We start from the raw sequence: 13,271 nt of genomic DNA, 5'->3' as shown, positions 1-13,271 counted from the left end.
TTACATTTTCAAGGATTCGAGAGAGATTCAAGGGATCAATGAAATACTGTTTCCTCATCAGATCGGAATATAGCCGGAATTTCAGGAAACTGGCTTTCTGATTTGCATGAAGAAATTACCACTTCACTTCTCATTTATCCAGATATACCTATGAAGAGAAGCTTGTTGTTTTTAAAATCACTATACCATATTTTTTTAATGAGTGCATCACGTCTTGCTTGATATAAATCATCGCAGTTTTAAATTCAGACAAGAGTAACTTTTAAATGCTATTGGTAGGATGGGAATTACATGCTCTCAATACTTAACTGAACTTGGAATTTACACTAACAAAATAAATCTTTTCTAATTTATTTATTTACTATTTCTAATTTCTATTTTACATAATTTTAAGTTTTTATACATATTAATGAATAGAATATAAATATACACATTTTAGAGAAAGCCCATAAACAAATAATTTCTTATTAGAGAATTTCAGACTTTATTTAAATTTTTCATTTCTGGTTTGTCAAATGCTTTTACAACCTTAAAAATGAGTTATCCATTTAACTATTGTGATTATTAAAATCTTTATTCGCTAATATTTAAGTTTCTTCTTTAAATTTTATTATTCCGAACTTGTAACATCAAGTTACAATATGAATATGACACCTGTAATACCTGAAATAAAGTTAAAATTATTAAATAAATTAATTAAAAACCCTACCTTGATTGTAATTAATGTATAAATGAAATTCATTGAGCTTATATTCATGTAATATATTTTACAGACCTTCACAATTTTTTTTTGACATAACACCTCTTAAAGTTTTTAAAAATTCTATTTGCTTACAACTTATAATTACATAAGAAGGTATTGTTTAGCTGATTAATTCATCACATATTGTCAAACAAACTTTCAACATGATTAGGAAAAAACTACCATTTCCCAGTTGTTAGAAAATATTTTAAATTCTGTAGTTAGCAAAAAGATTATAATTTTTCAATTTTTTGCCATCTCAGTACAGTATTCAATTTAATTCTGTATTTTTTATTGCTGAAAATTTAGTAGTTATCTTATTAGAGAAATTTGGTTAAAATTATACCTTAGTAATTGTAAACAGGTAGTGAAATTTTGATATATCTTTTGATAAGAAAACACAAGTGCATTGTCACTTCAAGATGTCTTAGCGTAAAGGGAAGCATCCTCGGTCGCTCTTTGTATTATATATTAATGATCTTCCTCAAAATCTTGAACTAATCATTATTACAGTCATCATAAATGATACAATTTTATTTATATTTGAAGACAGTTATTCAAAAAGAATTGAAAATTCTAGGAGTTAAAATTATTCTTTGGATAGATTGTAATTAATTAACTTTAAATTTGGATAAAACAGTTGCATTTTGATTCTCAGTCAGATGTTACATTGCAGATTGCATGAAGAGAATTTTCATTATTGATAAGAATAATATTTCTATTTCCTATTAATCAATATATGTGGTTGTTTTATTAGGTGACAAATTCTCTTGGAATGATGAAATTGATTTCATTTGTGACAAAATCAAATACTACTTTGTTTTATTCTAATATTAACAGCATTATTAAAATATTTATTAGGCTTATTTACAGTCCTATCTAAAGTATAATGTCATCACTTGACGCTCCCTCAAAGTTAGAAGAAATCCTTTAAGATTAAAAAAAAGGCTGTCTGATCAATGTTTGGCACCATAAATATAAATTATGTAGACTAATATTTAGAAAATTAAAAATTTTATCCTGCTTTTTGTGGTAATGAAAGAGCAATCTTTTATAAACAGAAAAGTTTATTATTTTTAAAAAAGATCAATACACCATCTCTGCCAAACGAGATAAAAGAACCATTTTTTTTGTAAATTAATACAATGCTTTAATGTTCTTATTAATGTGTATACGTTATTTATTTTTTAATAAAATACCATACAATTTTAAAAAATCTTATCACAAATCTAATTAAAAGATTTTATTTTACAGAAAATATTAATCTGTCAATGAATTTTAAAATAAACTAATCAAACATTTTTTTTAAACTCTTGAATTTTCTGTATCCCATTCAATGTATGAGGGCGGTCCAGAAAGTAACTTGTTTGTGGCTAGCATGGAGAGGTGGGTTGGGATAGAGCCACCATCTTGGTGTCAGAATGTTTCTACACTCAGTACGCATCAAGCTGTCGTGTGTGGATTGTGATTTTTCTACTTTGTTTATTGTTAATTATTGAAATGTGTGCTTCAATAGGAAATCCCAGGAGTTGTGAGGTGCAGTGATTAGGTTTTTACTGGCAAAAAACCTCAAACAAATTAAAATTCATTGACAAATTTGTGAGTTGTATGGAGATGGAATAGCGAGTGAAGGTTGAGTGAGGCAGTGCATTCAGTTTAAAAATGGCCACACCAGTGTTCATGATGAGGACTGCAGTGGTTGAACTCTCGCTTCATTTCCCCCAAATTTCACAAAGTTTACTGCATGAAATTTTATCGGAAAGCGTGGTTGTCACAAGTTTTGTGCAAGATGGGTGGAAAAAATCTAAGGCAGCAGATTTCTGCAGACAGAATTGAAAAGTTTGTGCATCGTTATGATAAGTGTCTCAATTTAAATGGTGACTATGTAGAAAAGTAGTTTAAGATTGTCCCATTCAAATGTATATCATAAAATTTGTTTTTTTTATTTGGTTGATTTTTTATTTCAAAACTTAATTTATTTTCTAGATAGCCCTCGTTTATATAAACATGTGATTGAATAATTTTCAGTGATGTCTAATGAACTATGAATTATTTTATAGTTAATTTTGTAATTACTATCTTCATGAAAATAACATGAAGAAAAAAGAATTTCATTATAAGATAAAGAATAATATTGTATTCTGCGATGCTATTCTGATCAAGATTTTACCATGATTTTCTTTTATCCAACCATGTAAATGCTAGAGCAGTTTTTTTTTTTTTAATTCATGAAGTATATCATATCTACCCATTTCTGACTTGATGTATATAATGTATGTACTGATTAGAATAAAAGATCTATTTTCTGTTAGTATGGAAATATATGAAATATATGTTAGTATGCAAGTATGGAAATATATGAAATATTTGTAGCATATGAATAATGCTAAGCCTGAGCAAGATTAGAACTCAGAACTTTCTAAATCAGAATTGGTTATTATATGACCAATTATCGATCCATGATGTACTATCTGAACTTTTATTTTGCAAATAATGAAATAAATATAAGAGTTCATTTAAAGATATGTTATATTAAACCATAACATAAAAAAAATTAAGAACTACAATAATGATGACACTTATCATGACATTAAATAATACACTGCCTGCGCATATATCGGAATAAAATTACCTACCATTTTAAATTTACATTAGTACTGGATTATATCAGAGTTGCATCATTCTGACTAAGTACTATTTGGCTGTTTGTAACCACTGATTACAACACGTAAGTCATTTGACAAACCCTGAACCTAGTATTGAACTTTGCATTAATATATATTTTAATATTTCTTACTAAAATTTTAATGAAAATGATTTAATAAAATAAACTAAATTATATTAAAAAAAAATTACCTTTAATAAAAATCCTAAATCCATTATATATAAGCCAGCTGGTTCTAATTTCAATGGCTTTCGTGTGCCAATTAATAGCATTCTTATACCGTGTTTGAACCATAATGGTTTATTCTCCCATGAACATGAACAAACTGCTTTCCATAAATCTTCACTCTACCATACAATTTCAGGTTCAAAAAGTCATAATTAAAATAATTTTAATTCTTTTCTAATGATATGTAATTAATTGAAGTTAAAAACAGATGATCTTAACATTAATACAATAAAATTCAAATCTGAGTTTAATTGTATAAATTTACAGTTTAATTTATATCTCATTCACATCAGGTTGCATTATTTCAAAAAAAAAATTTTTCAACATATCTCCTTATTGTAATTTATTATCTTAATTGCAATATAAATATCAAATATATTTTCTTTATAAAAATCAGATTTTATAGTTAATAATTTATTTATAATCGATAACATGATATAAACTGAATCATCAGGAACTTATGCTATTTACAGCATAAGATAAAGGTAGCAAAATATAATTTAAGTCAATAATCAGGCATTTTTAGATTACGTAGATGTAATAATGAGAATAGATAACCTGTTTTTCTATAATTGATTGATCTGGTATTAAGAAGTATTTGCAATAATCATCCAACATTCATGTATTGCCAACTTATTAATGATGCAACCAAAATGGATAATCATAAATTATAGGTAGAGGATCACATTATGTAGGTTTGAGAGTAAGAAAGCCTGCAAAATTTGTAAAATCTGGAGGAGAATTCACAAAATATAAACCATGACTATGCTAAATCTTTTCACAACAGTAATAAAGATTTACATTTCATCATTCAGATGGTGGTAGAAGAATTTGTGAATTTTAATGAAATGTAATCTTAGTTTTATAAGCAGAAAGAATCATATTTTGATAGACTCCATTAAAATATATTTAATGACCCGTTGAAGTGAAATGTTCTTTATTATCCTTTTACCCTCTGTTATGCCATTTTCCAGTGGAATTAGTTTCAGATTCATTCTACTTCAAAATACATGACAGAGAGGATGGTCTAAGTGAGAATATTTACATGGTGAAAATATTCCCAAAATCGCCAGCTGATATCCGAAATGGTACTTCAATATAATACATCTAGAAATATATGGGAAAATGTATTTTAAGAGTAATCAACTCTCCACAGAACTTGCTTTGAGATATCTTGATAGGTTTATTGAATCAGTTGACTGAAAGAATTACAAGGGACATTCAATAATTAAAGAGACAAATTTATGTAGAGAAAAAACAGTTCATTCAATGACAATGAAACTTTTTGAGGGTCAAGTTGGCAACCTTGGGAACATATTTAATCAACTGTGCGATCATAATTAATCTTAACATATCTTTTTTTGTTGATTTCAGAATGTCAGCTCTGCTTGAAACATGTATGCTGGAAGAGCAACACTCAGTGATAAGATTTTTGCTATCAGAAGGTGTGAAACCGGCGAAAATTTACTCATGAATGTTGAAACAGTATGGTTGAGAGTATTTAAACCGCAATAATGTGTATAAGTGGGTGGAACAATTTAATTCGGGCAAAACAAGTATGACTGATTTCCATCACTCTGGAAGACCAGTTGAAGTATCTACTATTGCAATGCAAAATTGCACAAATTGCTAGTTTGTGTAATGTTAGTGTTGGATCCACACATTCACTCATTCATGATGTGCTGAATTATTGCAAAACGTGTTTGAGATGGGTTCCAAGACGGCTGACTCAAGCCCATAAAGACATCTTGATTTGCATTTGTGTTGAGCTCAAAGAATAGTTTGAAGCAGAAGGTAATCACTTTCTAGATCATAAAATAACCTTTGATGAAATGTGGATACACCATTTCGAGCCCAAATCCAAACGGCAAACACTTGTGTGGTAACATCCGGATTTACCCGCCAAACAGTCAACAGAAATGTTTAATGTAACTCTACAGAATACATTTCCCTACAAGAAAGAGCTTTATTATGCTTCTGTTGCTATTTTTAAGAAATTATGAAACTATTTAAAAACTTTTCTTCCAAATTTATTTAAAATACAGTTAAAAGATTTTATTCTACAAAACCAGTTCTATGATTATTTTTAAAAATTAAACTACTTATATCATTTTTAAAAAGCTCTGAAACTCCTGTATCCAATTCAACTTTTACATAAATTATGTACACAAATCTAATTAATGCCTACTTAATTGTGAATTACTTAGTGGTTATATTTTATATTTTGTATCTTCATGTATTTACCAGATTATTTTATGTGACCGTATTTTACATACTTAATATGTATTTTAATCATATCTGTTTTTATCTTATGCTAATTGTATATTCTTTTATGCTACTATGGTCAAAGTTTTATCACGGTTTCTCTTTATCCATCCAGACAAATGCTGGGGAAGTTCCTTTTTTTATCTGGGGAATACCATATCCCTTCCCATCATTAATTATAAAATGTATTACTATGTACTAATTTCTTTTATTTTACTTGATAAATTAATTCACCACTGACACTTTCTACATGGGAATATGAAAATAGAATTTTTTAGCGTATGAAAAATGCTATGCCTTACCATGATTCAAACCCAGAATACCCAAATGAAAAGTCGAGACATTACCACTCATGGAGATCAGCAAATGAATAGATTTATTAGAACCTTGTGTTTTTGTAAGAATATTATGATAAATTAATATTTTCATAATTACAACTAACAGATGAAAAAAGAACAGTGAATGAATAAGAATGTTCATTAAGCTGCTGATAATCTTGGTAAATAGTTAAACTGAGTATAGTTGCTTCACTTAAATGTAAAATGGAGTACACATTTTGTACTTAAGCTTAAGTACAAATATCTAGCAGTTTGCTGTACCTGAAATTCTTCATCATGATTGAGTACAATAAATACTTGTCTGCTGAGTAGCACTGTGAAGTGACAATACAGTTTCTTAACCAACACCCAAGATTCTTAGCACTTACTACAAATTTCACTTACAAAAAATAAGTTAGAAGAGTAAAACAGAAAAGAAGAAAGTTTAGTGTGATATATAAATCAAAGTTTTTCCATCAAGTAGTTTGATGGAAAAATCAAACTACTTGTCAATCAAACTAAATCGTCAATTAGTATAACTAATCAGAAGGCACACTTTTTTTTTCTATAGCTGAATGTTCTGCAATATTCTTACGTTTTTTTTTTATTATTTCAAAAGAAAACTTCTGAAAAATACTTCCTCTCTGTTAGTGGTTTCAAGTTCTAATTGTTTTGATTGTGATTCTGAAAAGCTTTTTTTAAAATGCATCCTTAAGAAGTTTATCACAAAATCCTGTTGCCATTCTTTGAAATATAAAATTATTAATATTGCTTTAATTATTATCTCAAGTTTTTTGTTTCTTTCTTGTTAATCAAAAGAAAGTACTTGAACGAACAGCATGGTAGTGCCCACCTTTTAAATTCAAAATAATTCTTTTTATAAAAGTAATTTATTATTTTTTAAACTGTGGACAAGATCAATAAATTTTTTTAAGTCAGCCCTATTATTTCATTCACAAGGTAAGTTCATAGTTCATCCTGTATGTATCAGTAAAAGAGATCAACCTTAAAGACTTTCCCTTACTTAAATATATTTAGTATTAACCCAACATATTTTAGAGAGATTTTGGAGGAATTAAGCTTGTAATTTCCTAAAAATCAGAGCCACTTTTTCTTTTGGTAACATAGTTTAATGTACAGCTTATAACAACAATAAACTAAACATTACCTTACCTGTCTTTCACTTGTAACTCAAATAATCAAATTATAATTCAAAATAAGTTCCATTATTAATCAACAGTACTACCTGTAACATAATTTATTGAAAATTTATAGATCAAAGATTTTTCTTTAGAAATGTATAGCCCGGAATTGCGAAAATAACTAAATTTTATATTTACAGCTGTTATATCTGTAAAATTTATTCTTACCTTGTTGAATAAAAATTGTCCCATAACACAAGTCATGCCATAACAATTTAAACTAGCACAGTATGCTACAATGTACTTCCCTTTTCCAGAAAATTCATTATTCTGAAAGAAAAAAAAATGATAATATGTAACATGATAATTTCAAAATTATTACTATTGTAATAATTAAGTAATAACAATTTTTATTACTGAATAACAAGTACAGGTAGTTAATTTATATTTTCAGTTTATACAAAAAATTTGCCTTTTATTTTGTATAACTACAAAAAAAGGATTAAGAAGAAACAGGAAAATAAGGATTCTTTGTCAAAAACAAAGTTCTGACAATGTTTAGATTTTTTTTTTCACATGACTGAAAGCGAATCCTGTTTACCCTGTATTTGTATTTTCAATACTTACATTATTTTGTTCATATGTTTTTATTTTTGGTTAATTGCTGAAGTGTTCTGAAAAGGTAGAGAATCAAATAAAATCTGTAATGTATAATATAGTTTATTATTAGACTTTGTATAGTGGATTGTGCTAGTATATTAGATATAGGAATTTTCATTGCTGTGAAAACTCATACAAATACTTAGTAAGCTATCTTTGGAACATTTTTATTTATTAATCATTAATCAAATGTTACACTTAAAAACTAATGTTCAAAATAACATGATTAATTTGAGGAAAAAAATATTTTACTCATTAAAACAATTTATTTAAAAAAAAAAAAGTTATAGAAATTTTCATAAAAATGTATGTGCATGTGTGTTAGCCAGTATTTTGATTAATCTCTCTGAACTGGCTCAAAATAAATGCTTTAAAAATAACTTTAAAAGGATATATATAGTACTATAGTGCTAGTACTTGTTCTGAACTAGCATCCTTGTTCTGTACCATTCAGGATAAGGATGCCATTGACCAAGTAACTATTACTTCTTGGTCACCCCATGCTATATGGTTACTTGTGTTTCATGTCGTGGTCAATTTTTTTTTTATTTTAATCAAATAACTGGAAGGAGTTGCAGTCAGTCTTGTTGCACATGCAGTAATAGTGACAATGACTGTGTTGGTTGAGCCACCATGTCATACACCATTGCACCCCTAAAAAATTTGAATTCAATCAAACAATACCGAAAATGGTATTTTAATATTTATCCAAAAAATATTTTCAAGCCTAAATCTACTAAATCTGCGTTTGGTATAATTGGAAGTGGGAGAAATTTTCAATCATTCAAATTTTTTTATTTTTCTCATGCTTTTCAAGGTTGAATTTCAAAAAATCTAGAAATTGGCTTTTAGATATTCACATGAATTTTACACACACCAAAACTAAAGTTGTCATCTTTATTTGTTACTAAGAAATAAAAAAAGTAGTAAATTCATTGTTGTTCCACTTTAATGCTTTAAACTTGTAAACCAAAAAATCCTTTCTTAATGTGCTCTTACACTGTAAGAAGAACATGTATACAAATTTTCATCAATTTATCTTGATTAGTTTTTACTGGGTGTTGATTATGAACACCGTTCTTATGTATAGTCTTATAAATGTAAAATAATACATATGTATACATATATATATATATCCCTGCTTTGGCTTATTTTTCAATCCCATCAGAAAAGTGGGGGCATCATGGCACCCATATTTTTTTCATAACTATAATCTTTTATGTAACATTGCACCATGTTGGACCAAATTATTAAAGTAAATAATAACTCCGATAAGCTTTTAAACTCTAAAAAGAACTCAATTGAATGGATTGTATTTAATATATAATTTTTTGTTTAATTTAATTTTGAAGACTAAAAATTCAAATATATTTAATATTAATGTAGATAACATAGGAAATTTTATTTAAAAAAAAAGAATCCCATTGTCCCAATTTAGACATTTTAAATTTTTTTTGGATTTTCTATAATCTCTGATACTTTATCTGTATTTCAAGTTGTTGGCTGTTATTAAAAATGTTACATGAGGTAACTGTCGAGCAAGAAGTTAAATGGGATTCAGAATTACATTAAATATTTGATTTTTTTATAGCAAATATACTCTAATACAGTATAATTTTGGTGATAAATATGTCATTCAGTCAAGGGAGTCAACTGGGACCCAAATCTTTTTACTAAACATCTTGCCTTTTTCACAACTGTACTCTAAATATTGTACAATTAAGTCATTAATATTTAAAAACCCTAAGAGAATTTGAGATAAAATGCTTTTAAGAGCAAAACCAGAAAGTTTTTTGTAACCCTTTGCTGGGTTTTTTATCGTGAAGATGAGAAAGTGATTTTATAATACGTGAATAAATATCAAGTCTGACAGAATTCAAACCCTGAAACTTACAGGTTAAATGTGAATGTGACAATGCTACCACCATTTTAACATGAGGATCAGCACAACTTTGCAAATGTCCTGTTGGATTCATATTGGTAATTATTTGTTACCAGCAGACCTTTTCTGCTTCATCATAGATATTCTAAGCAATGTAATACTAACTGAAAGTATTTGAACAAAGTACTGATACAAGAGTTAGACTAATACAAAATAATAACTATAAACTAGCTAGTACAGGTTTGACCAGATATATTAGCAATTTGATATGATTATACCAATACCAATTCATGGTTTTTTTTGTTATAAATTCTTAAATTAACAATATAATGTTGATTTTTACCTGAAACATGCAGTATAGGATCAAACTAAAATGAAAGCACATTAACTGATTGAAAACTAATTCTGAAAAGTTCAAAGCCTTATTCATCTCTTTTGTTTTTCTGCAACAAATTTTTTTAAAAGATTTTTACACGTGATACAAAAAGTACAATTAAATAAATTTATAAATTACAATTCAAAGAAAGAAAATAATGTTACATTTTTTGACATTTGTTATTAAAAATCACAGCAAAGCACTCTTTATTTATACATTATTAATTTGTGTCTATTTTATCCCATAAGGATAAGATTTAATTTCCTGTGAAATTTAATATACATAATTACATTTTTTCTCAAATGGTTTTATAGCAATAGAAAAATATAGAAATAAAATGATATTCAAAATGAAAAATTAACTTATTAAACTGGAATAGTACATGTTGCTATTTTTTATTATTATGTTAAAATATTATTAATTCTTTTTTTTAAATGTTAAGTGGAAAACACGGGTTGGTCATTAGCTATTAATAAATGATAACATGGATAAATTTAAAAAAAAAAATCTCTTCTTGGCCATCGTATTGTTTCAAACAATTTAATCATTCAGCTTTCATGTTAAAAGATTTTTTTTAATTATCATATTAGAAGAGCTGTGGTTAAATGATTAACACATCTGTAGGAATGGTCAGTTTGAGTTGAGAAAGAATTGTCATTGGGAATTAGACTATTTCTGTTATCAGGTTATTTTTCTTCTTACGTCTACTATCAAACTTTGAGTTTTAGGTGATTAATTTAGATGGATTTGATTATATTTTTTCTGCATCATAATTTGTATGTTTTCAATGTGTTCATTCAAATCTTAATTCCTTATCTATTGTTTTTTGGGCTGATCTGTATATCTCGTTTTTTTTTTCATTTTTACAGTATTTTTTTACACTCCTCTTTCATCATTTTTTTTGCATCCAAATCATTCTAAACTTCAAACTTTCTATTCTAAATTGTAATAAATTTTATAAACCTAGTTTCTATCTTCAAATTCTTATTCTAATCCTACCCGTTATCGTTATTCCCATAAAACTTGAAATATTCAACCAGTCTTCCTTACACTTCAGAAAAGGATATCAAACTGTATTCTGTACCTTCTTTTAACTTTTCTTTTCTATTTTTTCATGTATCTACCACATTTACAAGTATTTTAATGCTCATGGTCATTTTGGAATATTTAAATCTCTACCTTGTTTCTATCCTTTCAAGTCAAATTAACTATAAGATTTTCATTCTGTACTTAAGATTTTCTCTGTAGGCTGCTTTTTCTTTTTGAAGTTAAAAGGATAAATGAGCAGTTTGCTTGCCTAGAATCATAACTATGATTCTATATGTTAACACCTATATGTTATTCATAATGAGTGATCTGACAAAAAAAAGTTACTATAATTTTTAAAAAAATTTCATTTATTCATAATAATGTTACAGTACACAGTGTTTTTCAAAGTATTTAGGTTTTTTTGCAGCATTCAACACACCGCATATTAGTGCAGACAAAACAAGTCTTCTTTCTTATTTTGGCTGGACAAAAAGTGCAAATATTTTTTTACTATTGATTGAGGAATATTCTTTTTATTTTTACTGGTCATACCAAGAATTTCTTCAATGTGATGTTTTTGACCTCATATAGTTGTTGACAGTTTTGCCTCTCTTGAAGTGTTTTTGTCAGCAGGGGATTGCTGTCTTTGCAAAATCTGTTCTTTGCATTGGTTTCATCTTATTTTTAACTAATTGATGAATAAATATTAATATAATTAATTATAATACTATTTATAATGCCATAAAATATACAAGAAAGAAAGGCTCTCAAGACGTAGAGGTAGACATTTCATCAATTATATCAATGGCATTGTTTTTGTCATTATAAAATTTTATTGAATTTAGTTTACCAGTGCCACTAATAGATCCTTTTTCATATGTAATCACTAAAAAAAGAACATTTTTATGGGCTTTGTTTATTATGAAACCATTGTTTTCATACCATCGTAGCAGAACATTCAGGATTTCAGTTTCTTATGTATTTTCATTTCGGCTGTGATTCCAGGTTTGGTTTATTTTAACATTCCAACAATAGTTATTTTAAACAGTCGAGCAGTATAGTGGCTAGCAGCAGGATCAATGTAAACCAATTATACAATGTATTACTATTGCTTTCGCATGTCAATCTTGAGAGTTCTATAAGAAAAAACTAACACTATTCAAAATGTTTGGCAACTGAGACTATGAAAGCTAAGAATACAAAATTTGGCCATAGTTATCGGGTCACTGTCAAGGATATGCGAGAGTAGGAGATAGAGTTCACCATCTCTTCTCGAAAAAATCTGGTATTTTATAGAGGTGCAGTCTGGCAGAGCAGTCAATTATGATTCTAGGAATAAAAAATAATCATAAGAAAAAAAATAAAATAGATAAAAATAAATAATTACTCACTGAATTATTTTTAAATGATACTGATGTATATTTTTTAAGAATAAATTTAATTTTATGTCGTATGTATTCTTCTCTTTTATAAATAATGTTTTATATTCAGCAGATAAGTTTAATTTTTCAACATTAAAATCCATATTTTCAATAATATGACTTAATAATTTTAACTCGGAAGAAATATAAACCGATGTACATGATAGTACTAAAAACCATGTAGCGATTGTTGTTAATGAAACAGCATATATTATTACTTGAATTATAAAATTAATTGTATAAGATATTTGATTATTATCAATTGTAATTAACATAAATGATGGAAATGGCATTACTACTTTCTTTATATCAATTTTATTATCATTATTTAGATGATAAATGATAAAATTAACTAATGGTATGACACAAATAAATCCCCAATATGTTATCATCCCTGTAATCATATACCTATAAAGAGAAAAACAATACTTCTATTAAATTTTTAATTCTAAGATTACTTATTATGAAAAATATTTATCTGGACTACATTTTTGGAGGAATTAGAAGGCCTAAGTTTGCATACAAGGTACAGCTACTGAATAGG

The 13,271-nt window shown here is 27.2% G+C and overlaps 1 protein-coding gene across 1 annotated transcript; it reads right to left on the bottom strand.

The window, feature by feature from the left end:
• Nucleotides 1-459: 459 nt before the first annotated feature.
• Nucleotides 460-10,338, bottom strand: LOC142332711 (uncharacterized). The gene is made up of 4 exons (XM_075379287.1): nucleotides 10,245-10,338; nucleotides 7,588-7,689; nucleotides 3,599-3,754; nucleotides 460-663 (listed from the first exon to the last, which is right to left on the bottom strand). Exons 1-4 carry the CDS (start codon nucleotides 10,329-10,331, stop codon nucleotides 601-603), a joined length of 408 nt encoding a protein of 135 aa, XP_075235402.1. The 5' UTR covers nucleotides 10,332-10,338; the 3' UTR covers nucleotides 460-600.
• Nucleotides 10,339-13,271: the final 2,933 nt, after the last annotated feature.

This window comes from Lycorma delicatula, chromosome 12, assembly GCF_047948215.1.
Source record: "Lycorma delicatula isolate Av1 chromosome 12, ASM4794821v1, whole genome shotgun sequence".
NCBI lineage: Eukaryota > Metazoa > Arthropoda > Insecta > Hemiptera > Fulgoridae > Lycorma > Lycorma delicatula.
This window is presented reverse-complemented; position numbering and strand designations above follow the sequence as displayed.